Source organism: Trichosurus vulpecula, chromosome 6 (genome assembly GCF_011100635.1).
Source record: "Trichosurus vulpecula isolate mTriVul1 chromosome 6, mTriVul1.pri, whole genome shotgun sequence".
NCBI classification, from domain to species: Eukaryota; Metazoa; Chordata; class Mammalia; order Diprotodontia; family Phalangeridae; genus Trichosurus; species Trichosurus vulpecula.
The window spans coordinates 84089765-84116985 of record NC_050578.1 but is presented as its reverse complement, the minus strand read 5'-3'; the positions used below and the strand labels follow the sequence as shown (position 1 = coordinate 84116985).

Genomic DNA, 27221 nt, shown 5'->3' with positions numbered 1-27221 from the left:
CAGGAAGCTCCTCCCAGCAAATGTGTCTTAGGCTTCCTGTGACATAAGCAGGTCACATGGCCTATCAATGGGTGGGAAAGATCTTCAAAACTAAATTGCTGCTACACCTAGCTGATTAATGGATAGAATAAAAGTTCATGACCAAACAAGGGAGAGAAAGAGGATCAGAGATAATAAAATGGATAATTTAGATCATGTAAATTTTTTTTAAAAAATTGTATAGACAAATCCAATAAAGCTAAGAGTAGAAGGGAAATAATTAATTGGGAAAAAATCTTTATCTCAAGTTTTTCTGAGAAAGGTCTTATTTCCATACAAGAACTGCTTCAAATTTATAAGAATAAACCACTCTCCAGTTGCTAAATTGTCTAAGGATATGAACGGGCAATTTTCAAGGAAAAAGCTCAAGGTATCTCTATCCATATGGAAAAAAATGCTCCAAATCACTACCAAATAGAGAAATGCACTTGAAAGCAATTCTGAAATTCTACCTTATGCCCGTTAGATTGTCAAAGACGACAAAAAAGGAAAATGATAAATGTTGGAGGGACTGTGGGAAAACAGGTACATTGATGTGCTGTCAGTGGACCTGAGAATGGGCATAACCATTCTGGAAAGCAATTTTGAATTTACACAAAAGTTACTAAACAGTTTGTGCCCTTTGACCTAGCTATACCATTGCTAGGCCAGTATACAAAAGAAATCAAAGAAATAGGAAAAGATTATTTACATGCAAAAATATCTCTAGTAGCTCTTTTTGTGTTGGCAAAAAAATGGAAATTAAAGAAATGCCTGACAATTGAGGAACAGCTGAAAATTGTGATATATGACTGTGATGAAATATTATTATGCTGTAAGGAATGAGGAAACATGGTTTCAAAGAGACATGGGAAGACTTATTTGTATGGACGTAGAATGAAGTAAGCAGAAATAGAAGAACAATTTGTAACATCAAAATTATAGAAAATGGACAATTTTGTAAACTTTTATAAACTAATAGAGAATGAAATAAGCAGAACCAGGAGAGCAATTTGTACAATGACAACACTATTAAAGCAAATAGCTTTAAAAGCTGTTAAGAACTATGGTCAATACAAGGGCCATCTGTGATTCTAGATGACTGATAATGACACATATTCTACTATCCCCCTCTTGAGAGAAAGGTGATAGATTTGGGGTACAGAATCACACACACACACACATGTATTTGTGTAGCTCTAATGAGGGAATTTGTTTTCTTGACTATTCATATTTGTTAGAAGAATTTTTGGTCTTTTTTTTAGTGGAAGAGGTGAGAGAGAAAATGGATTTATGTTAATTAAAAACAATTTTAAAAATAGGTGAGGGAGTGGTACAAATGTGGAATGTTGCATATGATTTCAGATGAGTGCAGTATATTGTTAGTTTTACTTAAATGTTTTACATTGATACAGAAGACCTCATGGAGTGGGGGCGATCTGTAAATGTAATATAAAAACAAAACACATCAATAAAACTTAAAAAAATAAATGCATAACTATTGTATCACTGGAAAGTAGAGGAAGAGATTGGATCAACGATATATATATATGTGTACATATATGTATATATATGTACACACACATATGTATATGGAGGAAAGGATAGGAAATAATATCAATTGATTTTGAAATGTAGAGAAGAGAAAGTTAATAGGAAATAGTCTATTTTGGCTCCTATTCATGGTCTCTACTGGGTTCTCTAGATTAACTTTAGTATTTCTGTTAATGGCATTACCAGTCATGAAGTGTCACATATATCTTACTTCCTCATTTCTCATATCTAATCTAAGTCCTTTAGATTTTATACCTTCAGTACCTTTCATCTATTTCCTCTCTTTTGCTATTACCACTACCTTGAATTTTGCTTCTGTCATCTATTGCATTAATGATTTCCCCCAGATTTTTTTCCTCTGCAGATTTGATAAGTATGCCCTGTATGTCTTTACAATGTCCATGGGAAGTGGGCTGATATGGAGATTTCCAAGGAGACCATTATTTCCTTACTTCCTTCTGAGTTATAACCTTGGGTGAGGTTCAACTTCACTTGATTTACTATAAATCACATTTCAGACTTTTCTGTCTTTTCTTTTAGTGAGTAAACAGTCTTCTATAAATCAAATTGTTATTCTTTGGTAAATGATGTTTTTCTTCTTAGCTATGTACCCTATATTACCTTTAACAGGGAAATTCTAGACGTGATGACAGTGTGTCTGAATGAATTGAATCTGACTTTTTTGTGAGGTTTTCTGTTGAATTGTGTTGGGCTATAGTTTGGCATTTGACCTTACTAGCTCTTGACATTTTTCTTGAAGAATTTTCTGAAAAATGGTAGAAACTTTCTTCCTATTTTTTACGTAATCTGATAACTGCCAAAATGGTTTATTCAAACTTGTCTTCTAGTGCTACCATCTTTGCTTGTAAAGTTTACAATCCTTTTGCCAATTGAGTTGTCCTTTGACCTTATTTTACTATATGAGCTGCAAGTTCTCCCTGAATCATTTTCTGTTTGGCCCATTATAATTCTGAGGACATTCAGTTCTTGGGTAAAGTTTACCACTGTCTCTTCTAAGGAGTTAACTTCCCTTGCTTCAGTACTAATTTTTTCCTCCCTAGACATTACATCTTGTATATCTTGTTTCATCTCTTCCAGGTATTCTTGTAATCCTTGTGGTCAGGAGATTGTTTTGTCTGAGGATCTACTTAGACTTGTGTAGTTACTCTCTTCTGGATTTATTCAGTCTATGATATTTCATTTTCTTCTGTTTGCTAGTTTCTCTAACCTCATTTTGTGGGTTGGAGGCTTATGTTGAAGTCAAACTCTCTTCCTGAACTCTTGGATGACATGGGAACTGCCATGTGATGGGTTTGTCTCCTGCTAGAGCTCAGGGGCTGTCTTCTGCTATGGGACCAGGCTGCTTCCACTGTGACTTTCAGCTTCCCTAGTTTGTCTCCTTCAGGGCTTATGAAAGATTCTAGCAACTTTGTTGTGACCTCCTAGAATGGATGATGTAAGTTTAGAGTAGATTCTTTTTGATTTTCTTTATTGTTTCTTCTAGTGCATTTTAGTGCTTTATTGGGGTGTTTTTGAGGAATCTGGGCTCCTCTAGATCCTAACGTCCCACAAAATTCCCAAGCTCACCAGATCTTAGCATTCAGCTAGCCTTGGCTAAACCTAGACCCCAGGGTCTGTTATTTGTGCCTGTTTGCCTTCCATCCTTCGAATACTGCCCATTGATTCCATGCTTTTACTTGAAATTGCCACCACTTTTTCTATGTTGTAGACTTTTGTTTTCAATTTTCCATGTTCTATTTTTACTTATGATACGCTTATTTATTTAGGGCAGATAGGTTGTACAGTGGATAGGATGCTGGATCTGGAGTCAGGAAGACCTGAGTTCAAATATGGCCCCAGACCTTTACTAGCTGTGTGACTCAAAACAACCTCTGTTTGCCTCAGTTTTCTCAACTGTAAAATTAGGATAAAATAGCCTCTACCTCCCAGGATTGTTATGAGGATGAAATGAGATAATATTTATAAAACACTTAGTAGGTGCTATTTAAATGCTTATTTCCTTCTCCCTTTAACATGTTTTTGTACAATTTAACATGTTTTATGATTTATCTGGCTTCTTTTCTTGAGGCGTTGTAGTTATTTTGTTACTTTTTTTCTTTATAGTAATATTTCTTCAGGATCTTTTAATCCATAGTAGTTTTTCATTGTATTAGGAGTTTAAAATTTTTTTCTTGTTAGCTTATTTCTTTTTCCTTACCTGAGAATTATTCTCTTTTGAGGTCATTTTGTTGCATCCCTTATTTTCTATCTTTAATTATTTAACTTGTTTATGTTGCAGGGTGGGCATTTTTGTATAGCAAGGGAAAGAAATGATTGAAGAGCCTGGTTCTTTTATGAACTTTCTCTGCCATGTTGACAGAACACCCAGATTAGTGGTAGCATTCAGGTAAATATTAATCCAAAAAAAAGCAAAGGTGAGAAGCCAGTGGGCTAATTGAAGGAGAGGGAAAAATGCAAAATTTTATTAATGCCTTTTGCTTTTACATCACAGTCAATTCCGGATATTACAACTCCTCTTCCCCCACCTTCTTAGTCCATGAACCTTTGCTTGTGACATCAACAACAACAAAAATACCAGGTAAGTAAAATCAACTGTCCATTTCATACCTGTAGTCTCCCATTTCTCCACTTAAATGAGAAAATTACATTTCCTCATTTCTTTTCCATGGCTAATTTTAGTTGCTACTGTCACTCCGACTTTGTTTTAATGTTCTTTTCATTTATACTGTAGTGTACATTGTTCTCCAGTAGGTCAGTTATTGAGGCAGAAACCAGGCATGATATCTGAAACTGAGATGAAAAATCATCGAGATATTGAGCAATATAGCATTTGAACTCACTTTCCTATATACCACCAGTGTTGTTTGTCCTTCATACTGGAAGAAGAGCAATAGCAAGACAATATTGGAGTCAAGGTACAATGTGTTCAACTTGACCAATCGGTCCAATATGAGCTTTGAAGGCTGTAGGGCAGATTGGACAAAAATCATCCATTTGTGACTTAGTAACTTTGCTGACATTCCTTACATTCCAGTGTCTAGGGTATGGTAGCTTTCTTATTGGGGAATGTCTATTTATGTATATGGGCTTACATATCAGGGCAGCTAGGTGGACCGTTGGATAGAGTCCCTGGGCTGGAGTCAAGAAAATTCATCTTCCTGAGTTCAAATATGGCCTCAGACAGTTACTAGCTGTGTGACCTTAACCCTGTTTGCTTCAGTTTCCTCATCTGTAAAATGAGCTGGAGAAGGAAATGGCAAACCAGTCCAGTATCTTTGCCAAGAAAACCCCAAATGGGGTCAGGAAGAGTCGGACAGGACTGAAATGACTCAACAACAACAAAAATGATAACAAAGGCTTATATGCATTTCATCAAAAAAATTCTACAGTACATTTCTTCTAAGGTGTATAGGGTAGTTCTTTTTTTTTTTTTGCAGGGGGAATGCAGGGCAATTGGGGTTAAGTGACTAGCCCAAGGTCACACAGCTAGTAAGTGTGTCAAGTGTCTAAGGCTGGATTTGAATTCTGGTCCTCCTGACCCTAGGGCAGGTACTCCACTCAATGTGCCACCTAGCTGACCCTATATAGGGTACTTCTAAGGTATATACAAGTAATTTCTAAATAAGCAACAGTTTCTCAGGCTGCCACAGCAGAAGAATAATCACATTTAAACCTCAAATGAAATGAAGTCTTCTTCGTATGTTTCCTTATTTTCTACAGAGAAAATATTGGCTTGTGGTATGTTGTGAATAATAGCTAAATTACTTCCCGTAAGTGGTTGAATTTAGTTTTCTAATGTCATTTTGGCTTTTAAAAGACCCAATAATTTTGTGGCAGAAAGAAGAGCAGAACCTGTAAGATATAACTGTTGATTATAATTATATATGATGATTTTCCCTGTCAAATTCGATACTGCCACTACAGGCTTTTGAGCAATTTGTCTTAATCTATGGAATAATTATATATCACTTAGTGTTGATCAGCACTATATTGATTCACAGAAAACTTATTCTTTTGACATTTATCTGATGAGGATGATGTTTAGTTTGAATTTCACTAATCTAATTTTTTAATAGAAGCTTTTTTTCTGAATGAAACTACTGAGAAAGCCTGCAGAGCAGATAATTTAAATAAATTCTCAGGCATTGCACATCTAATTTTTTTTCTCCTCCTCTTCATAGAATTGTTGGATCTCAGAGTTGGAAAGAAGCTCAGAAATCAACTAGTCCAATTCATGCTTGGAATATTTTGAATCCCTTCTATAACACTCCCCAGCCAACAATTGCTCATCTAGACTCTATTTGTAGACTTTCTTGGATAAGGAATTTGGAATTGACTGGAAGGTATTTCCAAGTCGATTTAATCCAAGTGATGTCATTGATTCCATTCTCAAGGACTGGAGATGCCCTCTATGTCATTGCCAACAAGTGGTCATCCAGCTTTCCCCTAAACACCTCTAGTATAGGAGAGCCCCTCACTTTTTCTTTTTACATGTAATTGAGAAATATTTAATGAAATAAAAATGTAGTTTAAAAAATAAAATACAAAAACAAGAAAAAAAAGAAAGACAATCCATCCTCAACTAAGTCAGTAAGAAAGAAAATATTTCCCCGTTGTCACAAGTCCTGCCTTCAAGATATTCACTTTTGAGGATCGTACAATCCCATTGCAATGTAAGCATCTCTCACTGGGAAAACACCTTTCTTCACCATAGTATGTTCCCAGGAAAAATATAAATTTGAGGAATGTACTAGCTCACCAGCATCCTTATAATACAGTATGAGGCAAGGCCTGAAGCCCAGCAAACTGACCTCTGACACTCACAGGCCATGTGACTTTGGTCAAGTCACTTAACTTCCCTCAGCCCCAGTTCTTCATCTGTAGAACTGTAATAATAATAATACTGGGAACATCTATTTTACAGGATGGTTGGATGCTTTTCATGCTTCTCTTGATTCTTGTATTTGAAAGACAAATTTTCTATTCAGCTCCAGTCTTTTCAACAAGAATGCATAAAAGTCCTCTATTTCATTGAAAATCCATATTTTTCCCTGAAGTATTATACTCAGTTTTGATTCTTGGTTTTAATCCTAGCTCCTTTGGCTTCCAGAATATCATATTCCAAGCCCTTCAATCCCTTAATGTAGAGGCTGCTAAATCTTGTGTTATCCTGATTGTGTTTCCATAATACTCAAATTGTTTCTTTCTGGCCACTTACAATATTTTATCCTTGACCTGGGAACTCTGGAATTTGGCTACAGTGTTCCTGAGAGTTTTCTTTTTGGGATCTTTTTCAAGAGGCGATTGGTAGATTCTTTCCATTTCTATTTTACTCTCTGGTTCTAGAATATCAGGGCAGTTTTCCTCAATAATTTCTTGAAAGATGATTTCTAGGCTCTTTTTTGATCATGGCTTTCAGGTAGTCTAATAATTTTAAAATTATTTCTCCTGCATCTATTCTCCAGGTCAGAGGTTTTTCCAAATATTTCACATGGTCTTCCCTTTTTTCATTCTTTTGGTTCTGTTTTATAATTTCTTGATTTCTCATAAAGTCACTAGCTTCCACTTGCTGCATTCTAATTTTTAAGGCAGTATTTTCTTCAGTGGTCTTTTGGACCTCCTTTTCCATTTGGCTAATTCTGCCTTTTAAGGCATTCTTTTCCTCATTGGTTTTTTGGAGCTCTTTTGCCATTTGGGTTAGTCTATTTTTAAGGTGTTATTTTCTTCAGTTTTTCTTTGGGTCTCCTTTAGCAAGTCTTTGACTTGTTTTTCATGATTTTCTTATATCACTCTCATTTCTCTTCCCAAATTTTCCTCTACTTCTCTTACCTGATTTTCCAAATCCTTTTTGAACTCTTCCATGGCCTGAGACCAATTAATATTTTTCTCGGAGGCTTTTGATGTAGGCTTTTTGACTTTGTTGACTTCTGGCTGTATGTTTTGATCTTCTTTGTCACCAAAGAAAGATTCTATGTTCTGAGTCTTTTTATGCTGCTTGCTCATTTTTCCAGCCAATTACTTGACTTTTGAGCTCTTTGTTAGGGTATGAGTGCTTTCAGAGCGGAGAGTGCTCTGTCCCAAGCTTCAAGAATTTTGTGCTGCTGTTTTCAGAGCTAATTCTATTCTGAGGTGGTATGATGCTCCTCTCCTGGCCTGTGCTCTGGTCTGTGAGTGGAGGCACTTCTTTCTGCCATGCAACTACCAGGAGGACTCCTTCTCCACAGCCACCACAAAGCTCTGCCATACCAGTGTTCCTCCTCCCTCAAGGACTGCCAACCAGGACTGTGACCCAGATCTAAGCAGGGCAAAGCAAGAGAACCTTGCCTCAGTGCCAGCAAAGTGATCCCAGCACTCCTGCTCTGATCATCCACTTGATTCACCCCACTGTGTGGGCCTGGGGCTGGAAGCAGCCAACAACTGCTGCTGCCACCGCCACCACCACTGCAACCACCTCCACCAGCCAGACTGCGCACTTCTCTCACCCAGATCCAGCAGTTTTCCCACTGACCTGCTCCGTTTTCTTTAGCATTTGTGGGTTGAGAAGTCTGGTAACTGTCACAGTTCAGTGATTCAGTGCCCTGAGGCCTGCTCTGCCTGGTCTGCTCTGGCCTGGTATGTCCTGGCATGGCCTATGCTGGGCTGCACTCTGCTCCCAGCACAGTGCGATAGACTGTTTCCAGTGACCATCCAGGCCATCCTGATCTGGAGACTTGTTTCCCTTTGTTATTTCATGGGTTCTGTAGCTCTACCATTTATTTAGAGACATTTTTTACAGGTGTTTGGAGGGATTTCAGGGAGAGCTTAAGCGAGTCCCTGTTTTCAAGCAGCCATCTTGGCTTGCTGCCTCCGCCCCCCCCCCCCGCCCCGATATGGCCAGCCCCCGATTTTTCAAGGCAACCCATTCCATTTTTCGATGGCTATGGTTGTTAGCATGATTTTCCTTATCTCAAACTGAAATCTGGCTCTCTGTAACCTCCACCCAGTCTTCCTGCTTCTGCCTTGTAGGGCCAAGCAGAACAAATTGAATCCCCAGTTCCACATGAATGAATAAATGAATAAAGCATTATTAAACACTATGTATGGGAAAGCACTGTGTTAAGTATTAGAGATACAAATAGAAACCTACTTGAAAAGTGCTCATATTCTAGTGGGGGAGACAGCTCATATGGAAAGTTTTAGTTACAAGTTAAGTGGAAAGATCCCATGGTTCTTAGGGTGCAGCATCCAAGCAAGTGGTAATGCCTCTTCTTTAGTGTCATTTCCACTAATAAAATTGTTTCTGCTTCTGGTGTTGAACCATTTGACAATGTCAATGACTTTGGTGGTAAGAACTTTCTTTTCTGAGTTTTCTGATGGCTCTAGTACCAGCAGGAGCACCTTCTAGACTGCATCACCATAGGAACTACTTCCCAGGATGATGACTGTGGGCACTGGGCTAGAAGCATTGCTGTTCCAAAGGCCCTTGGGTTCAATGTTCTGGGCTGGTTCCATCAAAGTCAGGAGGGAAATGGTGATTCAACCTGCCTTGAACATGCTGCCCACTGTCTCTCCCTCACGCTCTTCTGATGCTTCAGCTAGTCTAGCATTCCTTCCCTCTGAGTGCCAATTGGTTAGGAGCAGATGGTGGGAATGGCTAACTCTTTCTTTAAAGGAATTGCTTCCATGGTTGATGCCCATGAAGGCTGTGACAGAAACAGGACTGACATTCTGGAAGATGCTGCCATTTGAAGGGTTCAGAATACTTGGTGAAGGCTATTATGCCTCCTACTTTCTTCCCTCTCCCTACCCCTGAAACACATAACTCTTCCTCTTCTTTAGGGTAAATATCCCCAGTTCCCTTAAACTAATTTGCTTATAGAATGTCTCAACACCCTTCATCATTCTGGTTGCCTTCTTCTGGATGCTCTTCAGTTTCTTAATGTCATTAAAATGTGGTACTTAGAATTAAGAATAATATTCTGAATTCCAGTGCAGGTGTTTTAGTAGCTGGTACAGTGAACCATTTGAAATGGGTTCTAATGAACACCATCATATTTTACATCTTGGAAAAATTAGTTAGAAATATTATAATAATCGACATGCTCGTGGATGGGGGAATAGAACTGGAGAACTGGTGTTAGTTCTTGGCTTCCAGATGAAGCTAAAACCATTAAATTGGAAGATTTTCCTAGAATAGAGTCAGCTTGGATACTAGTATGAAGGAAGTGGCTCCAAGACCTATTTAGCTCTATTTTTAATTTTGTGTTGCTTTTAGCAACCTCTAAGTTTGCTGCAATATCCTAGATCTTTGGTAGCTTGATATCTGCTTGAACAAGATGAACGCATGCTTTTTAAATTTAACTCACATTTATTTCCCTTGTTATTTTTCTTCATTGCCCTTAAATAAAAGCAAGGTGGACATTGATGGACATAGATGGAAGATTGTAGGTCATTGGTTGGGGAGAGGCTTATAAGGCCGCACAATGATCAGTATAATTTAGAAGAGTTGGGGAATCTTCAATGTTCTGAGAATAAGATCAAGAGAGGGTTTCAAAGAGTCTGGTTGAGGGTATTCTTGGGCAGGCAAGAAAATCACAAGCGGTATGTCTTTACAGAGCCAATCTCCACTACCTTACTAAGGGAGAGGGAGGACTTCTGTTGTCATCAGTGCCCACTGATACTTCCATGCAAGGTTATTGCTAGAATATGCTGAAGGTGATATGGAAAGATGAGTGGTGGAAGGGATAAACACATAAGGGATTTATTACAGTGTCTGCTTACAGGCCATATTCACCCAAGAAACTGCTTTACCCAGCCAATATGTTACACATAATTAGTTTAGAGTCCTTTATAAACCATTCTAGTTGTCCATATTCTGAGCCTTGTGCTCCAGGCCTTAAACTAAGTTGGATAAGTAGCTCTAACTAACTTTGTGAACTTCTTGAAATGCTGATAAAAAGCAAGAATTTACAGATAATTGAATTAGCTAGTTTATTTCTGGGGATGACAATACAGTATAAGGATCTTTCCTTGGTTTGAATATTGGATGAGTCCTTCCAATATTGCCCGGCTGTTCCAGGTAATTTATTTACCAGGACAAACTGAAGAGTGGTCCTTGTTATCAGCCTTCGAGCTTGTGGGGAATCTTCTTAGCTCTGGTTGAGGAAGAGTAGTATGATAGGGGACTTGGAGGTAAACCTGTTTTTTTTTTTGGTCTTGTTTTGTTTTTGTCTTCCCATTTCTAATTTGTTTACTATCGTGACAGTTCTTGGCCACAAGAGAAGTGGAAAGGTGAGGTTCTTACTTTTTTCCCTGCCCCATTAATTTTAGAAGTATTGGAATTATTCTTATACATATTTTCCCCCTTTCCTCTCTTCCTTTTCCTTTCCCTCCTCCTTTTTTCTGCTCTCTTTCTCTCATTTCCTCTTCTTTCCCTCTGCCTTTGATCCACTCTCAATGAGACAACTGGTACTGAGGAGTAGCCCAAAGGGGAATCAGAGGTACCTCACGAGAGAGGATCTATTGCCAGCCAGACTTGGCTGGATTTTACCACTCTTTTCCCACACATTTCATTAACTTCCTCAAGCTACCTGCTCCAAAAGCACTCTAACTAGGTCCAGCTACCTTTTTATTCACATCACTGAAATTTATTCTATAAATATAGGAAGGGGGCTCAAACCAACCACTTTATTAATTAGGAATAAGTCCTACTGATGATCTTCTCCAAAAACAAAGGGCAATTTAATTCAGGCAGTATTTGATATTTTGGGAGAAGCATGAGTTAGAGGAAAATGATTTTTTGAGAAGCTACATGAAAAAAAATCAATTAACCAGTATAGTTACAAAGAGAAACAAAATAATTATAAAGCAACATAATGAAAAGAGCACTGGCTATGGAATGAGAAGACCTGAGTTTAAATACTGGTTCCAACATAAACTATTTATATTTTATAGGTGGGTAAATAGTGTGGGAAAATATTTTTTTGTTATTTATTAAGATTGTTTAAACCTAGCTTTATGTGACTAGATATTGTCTAACCCAAAGGTTACTGTAGGAGTCAGGCTGACCTTAGAGATACTCGAGGGAAGCCAGAGAACCGCCTTGAGGAATACCTGCTTATCTAGGTCCAGCCAAAGTTTGTGTTTTGGTCTTGTCCCAATTTTAACAAATGTTTATACTTAGCCATTGTTAGACGTCTCAGACAAACTGCCCAAGTGCAGCAGTTTGTGTTCAACCTTTGCTTAAACTCTCTATATTGTAAATCTCAGAGAGACTTCAGGAGAGAGCCATACCTTTTTTATTGTAAAACTGACAATAGGATGCTTGATCTAGAGTCAAAAAGACTTGAGTTTAAATGTGGCCTCAGACTAGCTGTGTGACCCTGGGCAAGTCACTTAGACCCTTTGCTTTACTTTCCTCCCAGAACTGTTGTGAGGACCAAATGAACTTTGCACACTTTAAAAAAAGTGGCATATAAATATTTTTATTATTATGATCTACCTTAATTCTTCTGGCCTTTAGTCTCCTCATCTTTAAAATGAAGGGGTTGGGTTAGGTGACCTCTACGGGCCCTTCCAGTTCTAAGTCTATGAATCTATGACCCTAAAATAGTCATTATATTTGTTATCTTAGACATATTGCATATATATGTGTATGCAATATAATATATATCTACATGTGGAGAAGTGGCATGAGAGATGTTATTAAAGAAATAATTGACAGGAAGAAGAGGAGTTGGACCCTGTAGTGAGAGTGAGGGATAATTAATGGACCCTTGGCACCAATGCAATGTCAAGAGATTAAGGGGAGGGCCTCCACCATGTGGGGGGACTCTTCATGGAGGATTTACTAGAAGTGTCACACAGTATGAGAAGCCATGAATGGATTGTAGTCTATGCCACTGGTGGCATACTCATATCAAGCAGATCATAAATTTATCCAAGTATGAAAAATATGTATTTCAAGAATCTGTGATTTTGTTGGTGTGGGTACTCCTTCCACTGAGGTAGGCTGCACCTTCAGCATAGCAGATGGTCTTCTAGAATTGCCTGTGGACTTCTAGAATTGGAGAGGACAAACCTCTCCAAACTTAGGCTGGTGCTTAGTTGGTAGGCATACATGACGTTACCAAAAGCATTTACCCTTACTTTAAGCCTGGGCCTCGGTTTCCTTATCTGTTAAATAAAGGGCTTCTAGATGGCTTCTAAGGTCCCTTCCAACTCTAATTGATGGTCCTTTTTAAAACATCACTTTATGTATTTATATAGTGTATTTTCTAGCTTTGTCCACATGTCATTATTGTTTGTATTCTTGTGCGTTTCCTCAAAGAATATTGTATAATTTTTGTTAAATTCAGTTTCTAAATATTGCTAGCCCATCGTAAGAGCATGATGTAGTGGACAGAGCACTAGGCTTGGAGTCAGGAAGGCCTGGGTTCAAATCCTATCTCAGATGCTTAATAGTTTTATGACCTTGGACAAGTTACTTAATCCTTATAGGTCTCATTTTCCTTATTTGTAAAATGAGGAGTTGGACCTTCAGGGTTCCTTCCAGCACTAAATCATGATCCTTTGACTCATATATGCTTCATTGAATATGTATGTGCCACAAGAAGCATAACTGGCTTTGGCATTAGGGAGACTTACTAGATTCAAGACTTGCATCTGATATAGAGGCTGTGTGACCATGGGCAAGTCACGTAACCTCTGAATGCTCCAGGTAGTTATGGAAGATTATCAAGTATCATCTCTAAAATGAGGAAGTTGGTTTAGGTGACCCCTGCGCTCCCTCTCAGTTCCAGATTTTTTCTCCTATGAGCTTAAGTTGCAGAAAAGGCACCAATCTGCATAGGTAGAAGAATTCCATACACCAATCAAATCACAATGTCCTTAATTTTTTTTTAATCATTATCACCTACCCAGTATACTGCTTACTAGCTGTGCAACCCTGGTCAACTTACTTTGCTTATATCATCCTCAGGTAAGTCCCTAGGATGTATCTAAGTAAATAATGGGTTTCCCTCAGTCAGCATTAGTCAAGAGACTTCTCAATCTGGTGAAATCACAGATAGCTCCTTAATGACATCTAAAATGGGCTGAGAACTCAGGCATTGAGCTGAAACTTCTTTAGTGCTATTCCTTTGAATATTATTGAATAAACTATGTGAAACTTAGATGAACAAGGGTTAAAAGAAAACTCTAAAGTCAATTTTAAAAGTCTCATTCAATGTATATTTGGGGAGGAATAGCATAACTTATTAAAGTAGATTGCCACCTCAGAAAGGAACATCAAAGAACCATAAAGAATTTTTCTTATATATGTTACTGTGCATCCACCTTGCCTACCCACAAAATGAATGGGGTTGCTTTGGGTTACTGACATGAAACGGTTAACTTTCCACTTCTGAAGCCTTTGGTTTCAACTAATCTGTTTCTTTTCCCAGTGTGCTTAGAGGGTGCTGGGCTTGGTCCGCTTTTAGAAATATAATTATAGCTTTGGGATAAAACTTTTGGTCTATGTAGGCAAATACAGACCTTTCATAGTGGAAAATATATAGCTGGGGCCACACTGACAATAGATATATCTAGATCCAAGTTCATTTGAAGTGGCATGTCTCTATTATGCCAACATATTCCCTACATCTGAAAAAGGAAAAGAAAAAGAAAAGAAATCCTGACCACCTTGGGTAATGACAGAGTCAAATGAGTTTGTAGCCAGATCTGTCTGGCAGCAGTGTAGAGGGAAATTTTCTGATTTTTTTTTTAGGTCCAATGATATCATTGAAATATTTTGACATTTTTCCAAGTGAAAAAATTTTATTCAGTGTGATGCACACAAGTTATGCAGTGTAATAACAAGATGGGGCGGGGGGGGGGTAGTGTCTACATTTAGCTTGAAAAAATGCCATGTGGTTTAGAAGAAAGAGCCCTAGATTTGGACTTAGAAGACTTTGCCTCTGACTTCTAACTAGCTGTCCTACAGTGAACAAGTTACTACACTTTTCTCAATCTTATTCTGTAAAAGGGGGATACAAATCTTCATATCCTCATCATCAAAAAAATAATGGGCATTTATTTATATATGCTTTCAATTTTACAAAACACTCTATATACACTATCTTATTTGACCATACAGTTGGAAATTACTTTAGAGTGGAGAGAGAGAGAGAGAGAGAGAGAGAGAGAGACTAACTCACAAGGTTGGTTATGAAAAGTGCTTTGTAAACTGGAAATTGGTATATGAACATGAAACAAGTAGTGAATTTGGATGCAAAGGACTTGACTTCAATTCCAACAACTGCTACTTTTTCTTCCCTCTCCTCTCCCCTCCCCAAATCTTTAAGTCTCTAAATTGCAGAGAGGGTGCTAACCTACACTGGTACAGGGAGTTCCCTATGCCAATGAAATCAGAGGTTTAATCCCTATTCCCGTTCTTGAAACTGTTTCAACCCATTGGGTTTCCAGCTCTGGACTCTGCCAGGCGACAAACATATTTAAAAATTAGTTTCAATCAATATAAATCTGGTAAAAATATGGAGTGCTTAGATATTTAAATGAAATTCTATTGTTTTAGCAATGCCTTTTATAAAGCCAAGTGAGGTTTCATTTGGTGCTATCAGAGTTTTATTTTCAAAACAGGATTTAGTTTGGCACTGAGTTAAAGCCTTTCTCTAAGTCCAGAAGGACCTTAGTTCAGTCTTCCAGATGATTGGTGTGTGTGCCGTCGGTTAAAATAATGCTACTTTCTACGAAGCATCACAAAGAAACTAATAATATATCTACATAAATGCAAAGATAATGTCATCTTCAAATTCCTTTCTGTGCCTCTCTTTCTGAAATATTCTGTTATTGTTGGTCCATCAAGATGGAAACCTGTGTGGGTCCGGATGGAGCTGAATTTAAAAGGCATTCATAATAACTTCAGGAATCTTCCTTACTCTCTCAGTGCTATATTAAGGTCTTCTTGGTCGCGTCTCAAGACACCAGGGTTCCCAAACCATGAGTTTAACAACTGCGCCTCCCCCACTCCATCAGCTTGTTCACTTGGGATTCTGCGGCATTTGGCTTTTGACGTGGGTCTGAGCCAACAAAGGCAGAGGCATACACACACACACACACACACACACACACACACACACACACACACGCTCTTACACCCTCTAGCCCAGAAGACCCATTCTCCACCCCCTCCCAACCTGTGTCTGCGTGTCTGCTTCTTCCACTCTCCCCTTCCCCCGTCCCCATTCCCCCTCCCCTCTCCACTCACACCCGCCCGCAATGGTATCTCCTGTGTCTCCCCTTGGCGCGGCACGGAATAGTGCAGCCTGCAGAGCATCTGGCTTTCCTCCTTCCTCTGGGTGGACCCAGCTCTTGGGGCTGACACTCAGCTGGGGAAGGTGAGAAGAGAGGGCGCTGCTTGGCTGGAGGGCACAGCCGGCCAGTTTTTGAAAAAAAAAAAAAAAAGTCCAACCAAGCCGGCCAGAACCGAGAAGAGCAGGCAGGCGCAGGGAGGAGGGGAGAAGGAGAGAGAGAGAGAGAAACAGAGAGAGAGGGAGACAAAAGAGTCCGCTTTGGACCAGGAACATCGCGGAGCCGGAGCGCAGCCGGGCACAGTATCTGCAGCCCAGTGGAGCACCGGGCGAGGGGCGCGTGGCACTAGGCAGCGCTAGGCTAGTCAGGAGCCTTGGGGAGTCGAGTGATGGGCCGGAGGGGTAGCTGCACGCTGCTGGCGCTGGGCGCCGCGCTCACTGCTTGCGCCTGGCTGCTGGGCTCGGCGGCCGCAGCCGGAGAGCCTGGGGCGGCGGGGATGCGGCGGCGGCGGCGGCTGCACCAGGAGGAGGGCATCTCCTTCGAGTACCATCGCTACCCTGAGCTGCGGGAGGCTCTGGTGTCCGTGTGGCTTCAGTGTCCTTCAGTCAGCAGAATCTACACGGTCGGGCGCAGCTTCGAGGGCCGGGAGCTGCTGGTGATCGAGCTGTCCGACAACCCCGGGGAGCATGAGCCTGGTAGGGGTGCTGCCCTTCCTCTCCCTCCTCCTCCTCTCGCCTGCCTTCCTCCTTCCCTCTAACCTCCACCCCACTTCCCAACCATTCCTCTGGGACCCCGGGGGCTCTCTGTCTTTCACTAAGGGAAGGGAGGGGAGGTATGTGCTGGTGAAAGGTGCTCAGTGGGGATCTGCCCACCCAAGAATATTTGGGGGGCTCAAGGGTGAGGGGTGGGAGATAAGGCTGGGGACAACGGCTGGTACAGGGTCCTGAAGGAGGAGAGTGGGATGATGAAACACTGCCGGGCCATGCTCCAGATGTGGAGCGCCCGGCGTCCATTTATTAAGCGTTTAGAGCTGGGAATAACAGGAAAGGAGAAAAACAAAAACACAAAAACAAATAAGCCAAACCGCGATCCCAGACCTCAAGGAGCTTAAATTCTAATGGGGGAGACAATATGCAAAAAAATTTATCCGTCCAAGATATATCTATATCAGCACCGCCGGAGTTCCGGTGAAGCTCACCTATAGTGCTGTTCTCTCCCCTCCCCCCTCCGGTCCTTTTGAATAAATCTGAGGATAGTCTGAAAGATTAACCCTCAACTGTGATGAGATAGAGTAAGGGGAAAAAGGAGGGGGAGGATGAATAATCGAGCTTTCTCCTATACATTTCATTCCCAGGGCATATGGATTGTGTTCTGTGAAAGACAGAGGACGGTACAGTGGGGGCTATGGCAAATAGGGGAAGAAAAAGGACCCTTTATCACAACACATCTAGTTTTTACATGGAGCCACTGTCTTAGAAAGCAAAGAAACCTGTGTTACCTGTGTACCTGTGTCTGTGTCTATGCATTTTACATCCAAGTCGTCTCAATGAATGTAAGCGATGACTTGTGAGATGAGCCGTGTGGGTGGTGTATGTAGGGGAAAAATGGGTTCCAGTCCAAAGATTGAACAGTGGGCTTTGATAGGTGCCTTAATTAGCTTTTTGGAACTGCACACGGGCTATTTCCCTAGAAAAACTAACATTTTACTCCCTGTGCTGAATGAAGGCACTGGAGAAGACTCATTTGGGACCAGGTAGCTGTTACAACTGATGCTTTCCGTATGTTTCTCTTTTGCATCTCCCGAGGTTTGAATAAAGGCACCTTTTACTTTTGACGAACTTGATGGATTTAATGAAGAGGTCCTGTTCAAGTGTTCTTGAAGCTTGTCTAACTATTTTTCTGACCTTTGGAAATTATCTATTTCTTCAGGCCTAGTGTTTTCTGGTGGTTGTTGAAAAAACGAGGGCTTGTAATACTAATGTAAATATAAGATCTTGCAAAGCAAATAAGCAAAAATAAGTTCAAGACAATTTATCATAATTCAGAATCATTTTGTTATGAAATGGAATAGGCACTATATGGGAAAGTATCTAAAATGTGTGGTAGTGATTGGGGCCATTTTGATTTGTCAAGTACTGCTTATAACATGGGATGAATAGACTATATCTTTAAAATAGTATGGTTTGCATTTTTACTAATTCATCAGATTTACTAATTTTCAAAAAACTTTCAGAAAACTGACATAATATTCTCTAACAGGCAGGCAAGTATATATTTTGTAAAATGGGAAAAATATTCTTAGAAAAGCAGTCTTTTTTCTTTCTGCATTAAGGGGAAATGACCCAGTGATTCTCACATTGGGAAACTTTTATGCACCTCAAAATGATGACATTGAAAAGATGCTTCTGTGTGTGTTGGTATAGTCTTTAAATCATGACCCAGATACCATTAATCTGTGGTAAATTAGACAATTTTACTTTAGCATATATTGTAGTGTTGGACATTTCTTTCATTCTTTTATTACCATATTCTTGCATATAAAGGAAAACTACTAAATGGGAGGGAGCCTTTTCCACTCCCCCATTAAACTGTTTCGGTAATTGGGTATGTGTGAACCCAGAAGTTAAACTCTTCCTATGTTCAACAAATCATTTTCATGTTTAGACTATATGCCGGATACTGTCAAAATTAAGACTAAATGAAGGGGGATCTTAGTTCAAGGCTGCTTGAACAAGGCTACTTAGTTTAAGGTAATACTGCAGGGCTCTTTTATCTGGCTTAAAAGGGGAGCTTGTTGAAAGGCCAGTAAAAAATGACCCATCCTGCTCTTATTGTGAAACATCCTGTGGACTCCTCCCCTCGCCCCCTTTCAATTCAGTCTTTTATACAGGGCTTAAACAGGTTAAGGGAGCTCGCATAGGGAACTCATAAGAACTTAAGTTTGATGGGTCAGCTGCTGAGTGCTGCCACAGCATTCCTTGTCTGATTGAACTTTTCAGAATTTCTGTTGAAGAATGTTTGTACTGGGTTGCTGAAAAACATCTTTGAGAGCCCTTCTAAATTAAATCATTTTAAGGTTATTTTCTAGTTGTTTTGGGAAATGTGAAAGCAACATCTCCACCCTGTTATCTGAAGCAGTAATTGAAATGTTCGGTTTTTTCAAAAAAATGTTTTATCCAGGAATATGCCTTTTGATAGCATCTTGACCACATAACTGCCTGTCCCAAAAGCTGTGGTCTCATGAAAAGAGCTTTGGATCAAGAGTCAGGAGGCCTGAATTCTGTTCCCAGACTTGTTATTTACTTCTGTATGACCTTGTTCAAATTAATCTGTCTTAGCCTCAGTTTTCTTAGCTGTAAAGTGGGATAAGGATCAAATTCAATCACATGTGTAAACTACAAAGTGCTCTATAAATGGGAGCTATCATAGGATCATAGGTCTAGGTTTCGAAGGACCCTCAAAGGCCATTCATTCAGTCCAATCCCTTCATTTTAAAGATAAGGAAACTAAAGCTTATAGATGCCAGGCACACAGGTATTGAGCATCAGAGATAGGATTTGAATCTAGCTCCTCAGCCTCTAAACTCATTGCTTATTCCATCGTACCTTACCATTCCTCTTAAAGTAAAGAATAACTCTTCATTCAAGCAACATTTGGAGCGCCTGCTGTTTGCAAAGTACTACATTAGGTGCTATGGGAAATACAAAAAAAAAGTGTATGGTGTTTGCCCCCACCCCCAAAGAATATTTATAATCTTATTGAAGACACATGAAATAATAAAAATAACAGTATGATAAATTTAAAATAGTAGAGTCAGTAACAGCCATGAGACTTCAGAGAAGAGAGAAATTGCATTTGGGGTGGAATCATTAGAAGACTTACCTAGGATTCATGACTTCATCTGAACCATAAAGGATGGATAATGGTATATTATAATAAGGGACATAATATTCAGGGCCCTGAACCCCAGATTGAAAAGACTGAACTTGAAGCTGGCCATAGTGGTCCAGGTCTGTGGTCTCTGCTACCAGGGGAGGCTGAGGCTGGTGTATTGCTGAATACGAGAATTCCGAGTTGTAGTAGGGCTAACTTTGGGTGTCCACATGAAGTCCAGCAACGTGGAGGACACACCAGACTGTCTAAGGAGGAGTGAACCAGTTCAGATTAGACAAACAGAAGAGACTAAATCTTCCTCACACATCAGCACTAGGATTTGACCACTAGTGGCTGTTGTACTTCTTCACCTGGTGAGATTGAGAGACTCCATAGTCATCGTGGGTTGCTGTGGCTCAAAAAATTCATTGCCTGGAAGCCAACCATCTGGTCATGAATATCTCTGAATTCTAGCTTGTCCTTTCACTACAGTCCATCACTAGGCCTGTGTTTGAAACTTTTACAGACCGGTAGAACCTCTCACATCTTGTGCTTCCCTGGCAGAGCCTCTGAGAATGTAGGGTTCCTTGTATTGCAGTGGATGCTGAATGGAATGGGGAGGAAAATTGTAGTCAACAAGCCTATATTAAGCCCCTATTATGTGTCAGGCATTGGGGATACAATTACAAAGAATGAAATAATCCCTACTCTCAAGGAATTTATATTCTAAACCATACTTACCAGTGGATACTTGCTTGAAGGTAGATTTAGAGGTGAAGGGAGAGCAACACCGTCCCTACCTATCTGAGTGTTTGATGTAATGGCCACTGCTTTGCAGTCATGGAAAGACAGGGCTGATTCTCCAGTTGATACATGTTCAAAGAATATGAATAGGCAGTTTTCTGAGGAAGAAGAAAAAGAGCAATATATATATATATATATATGTATATATATGTATAACAATATATATATATGTATAACAAAAATATTTAGAGCTGCTTATTTTTTGTGGTGGCAAAGAATTTGAAATTGAGGGGGTGCCCATGAATTGGGGAATGGTTGAACAAGTTGTGGTATATACATGTGATGGAAGACTATTTTGCTGTAAGAAATGATGCAGGAGATGGTTGCAGAGAAATTTGGGAATACTTGTATGATCTGACGCAGAGTGAGGTGAGCAGAACTAGAATAATTTCTACTATTACAGTAATATTATAAAGACAATCAATTTTGAAAGACTTGTGATCAACACAATGAGAAACCACAAATCCAGAGGATACAAGCTATTAGCCTGATAGAGAGGTAATGGACTCAGAGTACAGATTAAGACATATATTCTTTTAGACATGGTCAATGTGGGAATTTATTTTGCTTGATTGTACATATTTGTAACTGGTTTTGTGCTTTCTTACTTGGGGGGGTGGGGAAGAAGGAGAGAATGTGGATCTTAAATTGCATTGTTAATAAAATTAAATAAAAATTAATTAATTTATTAATAAATAAATTTTTAAAGAAAGGAAAACATTAGTAAATTGGATAGAGAGAAGTGAATTGAAGGTTACTTGCTGAGGTGGCAACAGGTAAAAGTCATAGTGGCTCTAGGTCCTATATCCTGACACTAAGAAGGGAACAGGATACTGAGTCAGCCACTTAAATGTCTCAGAGTTTGGGAGTTGGTGGTGGTCCATTGTAGGACTGGAAAGAAGGCCAAAGAGCAGGGTTTATTGCTTAGTATTTAGGTGAATTTTTCTTATTCTTGTTAGGCATGAAACATGCCAAGTATGAAAGTTTCCATGTCTTCCTTTCTTTTGGATGTATCTTTCTCATACTTCTTACACGTGTCAACATATATGTATGTACTTAAATATATATTCATGCTCACAAGAGCATAGACACACCTATAAAGAATTCTTAAAATTAATTAAGCAATGGAAGATTATCCCTAGGCTACTCTGTCTAGCAAGGTTAAATATGAGTCAAGTTAGTTTGTCTAAATGCTGAATTTTATCACAGGATCCCAGACTGCCTTTGAGAAACAAGTCTGGTTTATAGCTTAATTGTAACTTTAAAAAAAGTTCTTTAGATGATAGATGATCCATGGTTTGTTGGACTTGCCCTCCCCAAATCCATTTTAAAGTGGATGAATTCTAGTTTGCATTTGTTGAATGTTGTGATGAAATTTTATTTTGACCATTTAGATGGCCCTCTCCTCTTATCTTTTGACATTTGCAACTTCTTAATGGATCATAATTGTAATTCACTAACTTTCTAATTGTGAAGGTAAGTTTTTGTTTTGCTAAGAAGAATCTGACAAGTTGGCTGGGGGGAAAAGACTTTATCATTTATTATTTGTTAACAATTGTTTAAACTTAGCTTTAAATCATCTAACCCAATGCTTACTATAGAGGTAAGGCTGACCTCAGAGATCCTTGAGGGAAGCTAGAGACTGATTCAAGGAATGCTTGGATCCACTCAAAACAGAAATGCTCACCGAGGTCTTGTTCTGGGTCCATCCAAAGCTTGTGTTTTGGCTTTGCTCCAATTTTATTGAATGTTTATACTTACCTGCTAATATACATCTTAAACTACCTTACCTGGAAATTGACCTTTTCTGGAAAATACCTAACTGTCTATTTTGCAGCCTTAGTTTCTCATTTTTCAATCAAGGACGTTAGACAGGATAATAGCTGACATTTATAAGACTTCACTTATTTGAATTATACCATATGTTTTCCAGATTTTATTATCCCCATTTCACAATTCAAGGCACATTTGTTAAGCAACTGCTAGAGGCAAGGTACGCTGAGGAAAACAAAGGCAAAAATGAAAGTCCCAGATCTAAAGGACTTTCCAGATCACTATAGTTACAATGAAACTGAAGTCTCAGAGAAGCTAAATGACTTGCTCATGGTCGTAGAGGTAGCAGTTAGGGAAAATGGGATTTGATAATGTATGTGAAAACATGAGGAAAGGTAAAAAGTATTAGACAAATTATGGCTGTGAAAGGTTGATGAACCTAGATTCATTAATTAAAATTTTTTGAAATAGAGAATTGGCAAATTGCTCACCATATAGGGAGGGGAAAGGAGGGGAAAAAGGGAGAAAATTTGAAACTCAACATTTTATTTAAAAAATGTTAAAATTGTCTTTACATGTAATTGGAAAAAATAAAGTACTATTAGAGATTTTTTAAAAATCCACCTAAGTAAAAAAAATGGAGAATTGGGCTTATTCTTTTGTTGTACTCAAATAAAATATTTAGCAACAATGTTGTACTTTAAGTCTTACTTCTTATTTTAACTTTCGGGTTTTAATGTTGAATAAGAGACACAATGTAGTACTGTATGGTGAGACAAGCACTAGCGCTAAAGGACCTAAGTTTGAGTTCTCTCTCTACCACTTACTACCTTTTTTATTTTGGGCAGGTTACCTTTGTGGGTCTCAGTTTCCTCATCTGTAAATGAGGGTGTTGTATTCAGACTTATAATGTCTCTTCTGGCTTGAAATCTAAGATCTCATGAACCTTTTTCAAGGATGTCAATTAATCTTGTGGAAATTTCCTAAATTTTCATACTATTAGATGGTCCTTTTTATTAGACCTTTATTAGACAATTTGTCCTTTTACTTTCTAATTAATCTCATACTGGCTGTCTTTGTTTCCATGTTATCTGTTTCTATAACCCCCTTCAATATTTTCTTTCAATAGTCATATGTTAAATGACTATTGAAAAAGACTGAATGGGGTGAGAGGGGGCTTCCCGGAAAACACTTTTGCTGCTTGCTTTTTCTAGTCTCTTGGAAAGCATGATAGGTTTCAGTCTATTTCTGTTTTGCTCCACTTTGTAAATGCTTCCAGGCCTGGGCTTGGCATTCCGTTGTGTAGTGATCAGGAAGAGCCTTGAAAACAGTGAGAAAGTTCATCTTTTCTTTAAGGGAGGATGCCTCTGTGGCCCAACTCCTTTCTGCAGCTAAAACAAATGATATCTTTGTCTTGGCCTAAAATGATTTGATCATCTTATCAGTTTCTTGAAGCATTTAGAATATGTGGGCAAAATGCCCTCTCGCCCCCGCTTTCCCACTTATCATAAAGATAATATCAGATTAAAGACAGACTCTTAACTGTATGCATGTGAACATGTCAGAATTCTGAGAACGGAAGGAATGAAACTGCTCATTTTTCATGGGTTCATATGTATTGTAATATATTAAATATATATTCTTGGTTCATTCCTATCTCTATCTTTTTTTACATACATACATACGTATGTATGTGTATGTATGTGTGTATATATATACACACACACCCACAGATACAAAGAGGGAGAGAAAGGGAGACACACAGAGAGGAAGAGACAGAAAAACAGATACACTTAGAAAAACCCATGAAAAATGAGCAGGCATATGAAACAGATACATAATGCATTAAATTGTACGTGATGGATAAATCTGCCAACTATATTGTGCTGTCTGTATTGGCAGAATCATTCTGACAGCCCCTTTTTGTAAGATTGAGCCATCTTTCCTCATAGGGTTTATGCCTGGCCTTTGTGTTTGTGTTCTAGTATAGGTATTTTATAAATTTTGAAAGTGTGGTGTGCTGGAAAAAGCATGGGTTTGTAGTCAGGGGGTCTCAGTTCAAATTCTAGCTCTATCTATAACTTACTATCTGTGTGACCTTGGATAAACTGATTAGTCTCTGATGCTATCTCCTCATCTATAAAGTGAAGGAAGGATTGTTTTACAGGTAACATATAAGATCTCTTTTAGCTCCAGATCTGTGATCCTATGTGTTAAAACCTATGTGATCTTATTTGAGTGATTAAAAGACTTAAAAATAACCAATAGAGATTAATTTAGTACAGTTTTGGGAAATTTGAACACAGTTGTTTGCCCTTTAATGTGAAGCATCTAGGTTATGTGTATTTTTTCACTATTGAAGGAATCACAATTCTTTTTTCCCTTTCTTGCTGATTTCAACATATTATCAGATTTGTGCATTTGAAAAATCCCATCAGTGAGGAAGGTTAGCCAAGAGCTAACTGGTGTTTAAAATGACTAATCTAACTTTAGAATACTGACTGTAGTTCCCCTCTCCCACCCATAATTACTGAAATCACTGTGAGCTCATTGCCCTTTCGGTATTTTTTTCTTCTCTCCAGATTCAGGATGTGGTGTTTCTTGAGGGATCCAGCTCACAGCTATCTGGTAAATTATGGTTTATGAGCTAGTTTACGCTCCCTACTTCTCCAGTCAGCCCCAAATTAGCTATACAGGGAGGACAAAAAGTGACTCAAACATATAATGCCAGTGTTGTCTGTCAGCCAGGACAATGCAAGCAAAGTTCTGACTTAGGTGCAAAATAACAATTCTCACCTGAGGGTTTTCTAACCCTTGTGAATGAAATTGATTGTTATTTACAGAAACCAGATGGCTGTAACTTCACTGGAGAGGCCTAAAAGTGTCATTGTTTGAACATATTTTGGGTGGAGGTTCAGGAAATCTGCTTTTTGACAAATGCTGATCCTTTCCTTCATAAGCCCATGCTGATTGTTTCTCAAACACGTCTAAACCTGACCTTTGCTTTAGTGTCCAGACTGTTTTAAAAAAATCAGGGTGCGTTTTAAAGCAGAACTGTGGGAAGGGAATTGAATAACCATCTAGATTGTTTAATCAATGTTGATAGCCAATCAGAAACATCAACCCCCAAAACAGATTAAGAAAAAAAAGAACCTGCTGAACTACCCAGTTTCATTGATGACATACATAGCTCAAGTTAAGCTAAATTGCAAACTCTCACCTTCCCTGTAATTGGAAGCCCACTACTCATTTCCAATGTGTAGTTTTCCCCACGACATCTCTTATTTCCAGACCAGAGCTCAATACTTAACCCATAGGAAGTCTTGGCTATTCAGGATGACAGAATTTTTGCTGCAGTAGTGGGCCTCTGTCTTCTGAGAATACTACATTATCTTTCTTGCTCCCCAGGTGAAAGAGAATTCTCCAAGCCCCTTTCCCATTGCCGCCAGAATGAAGGGGCTGCACTAGGCTGGCCAACTTTTTTTTTCAGGAGATTCAGAGGAAATTTAGGCCACATCCACAGTTGGTTTTTGATTTTTCCACAGGTGATCTGTTTTCAGTTCAGCTTGGCAAGTATTTATCAAATACCTTGTTTGTTTAGCATTTTCATTTTATCTGCCACTTTCTCTTTTTTGGGGGTAGTGCTATTTATAGTGTTACGCTAGTGTTATATATGGAATGTTGTCTTCACGTTCCTTCTCTTCAAAACTCCTCAGTTGCTTACTGTGTTGTAAGTGCTGCAAAATGTATGCATGAATGTTCCAGACCTAAAGTTCCCTGTACTTTCAGAGGTTACTGCGAGCCCACTGCCAAGGCAACCAGCATAAAGATGGTTTGTATGGGGAAAAAATAGAACAAACATCAGAGTCTCAAAATAAGACATTTACATTTCAAGGAGGAGGCTGTGCATTTAAGCATTGGGCTAAGAGAGTATTACAGAAAATGGGACAGCTGGCAACTTCACTTTGGAATTAGGATCTTGTGAGATCCCATTCATCTCAGGTTCTGTGCTTTGCTTAAAAGTGACTGTTTAAAATATACTTCACGTAGCACAGATTTAAAAACAATTAGTAAAGGAAACTTGCCTTAAAAAATTGTGGGAACTCCATAAATGTGAGCCAGATTCTCGAAATAATTAGCCCCCAGGGAATAAGTCGGCACTGTGGGAATCTGTATTAACTATACCATGCCAATAGTGCAGACTGAGGAATAAGAACATTCCCTGCCTTGAGGAGGCTATGTAAAGAGATGAACTGGTTTATTAAATATTACATTTTTAAAAAATTTATTTTTAGTTTTCAACTTTCATTTCCACAGGATTTTGAGTTGCAAATTTTCTCCCCATCTCTACCCTCCCCTCCCACCCCAAGATGGCATGTATTCTGATTGCCCCTTTCCCCAGTCTGCCCTCCCTTCTATCACCCCATTTCACCCCCACCATAACCCTTTCCCCTTACTTTCTTGTAGGGCAAGATAGAGTTCTATACCCCATGGCCTATATATCTTATTTCCCAGTTACATGTAAAGACAATTTTTTCTTTTAACATTGTTTTTTAGAACTTTGAGTTCCTAATTCTCTGCCTTCTTTCATCCCCACCCACCTTCCTTAAAAAGGCAAGCAATTCAATATAGGTTATACATGTATCATTATGCAAAACACTTCCATGATAGTTATATTGTGTAAGACGAACTATATTTCTCTCCATCCTACCCTGTCCCCTTTATTCAATTTTCTCCTTTGACCCTGTCCCTTTTCAAACGTGTTTGCTTTTGACTACTTCCTCCTCCAATCTGCCCTCCCTTCTACCATTCTTCCCCTTTATCCCCTTCCCCCCTACTTTCCTATAGGGTAAGATACCCAATTGAATGTGTACGTTATTCTCTCCTTA

General features: G+C 39.0%; 1 protein-coding gene across 1 annotated transcript in view; it reads left to right on the top strand.

Moving 5' to 3' along the window:
• The first annotated feature begins 15664 nt into the window (after positions 1 to 15664).
• CPE (carboxypeptidase E) overlaps positions 15665 to 27221 on the top strand; it is a 133988-nt gene continuing 122431 nt past the window's right edge. Inside the window, exon 1 of the mRNA XM_036764806.1 lies at positions 15665 to 16577. Coding sequence (XP_036620701.1) covers positions 16271 to 16577 — 307 coding nt within the window. The 5' untranslated portion in view covers positions 15665 to 16270. The remainder of the gene's footprint in view (positions 16578 to 27221) is intronic.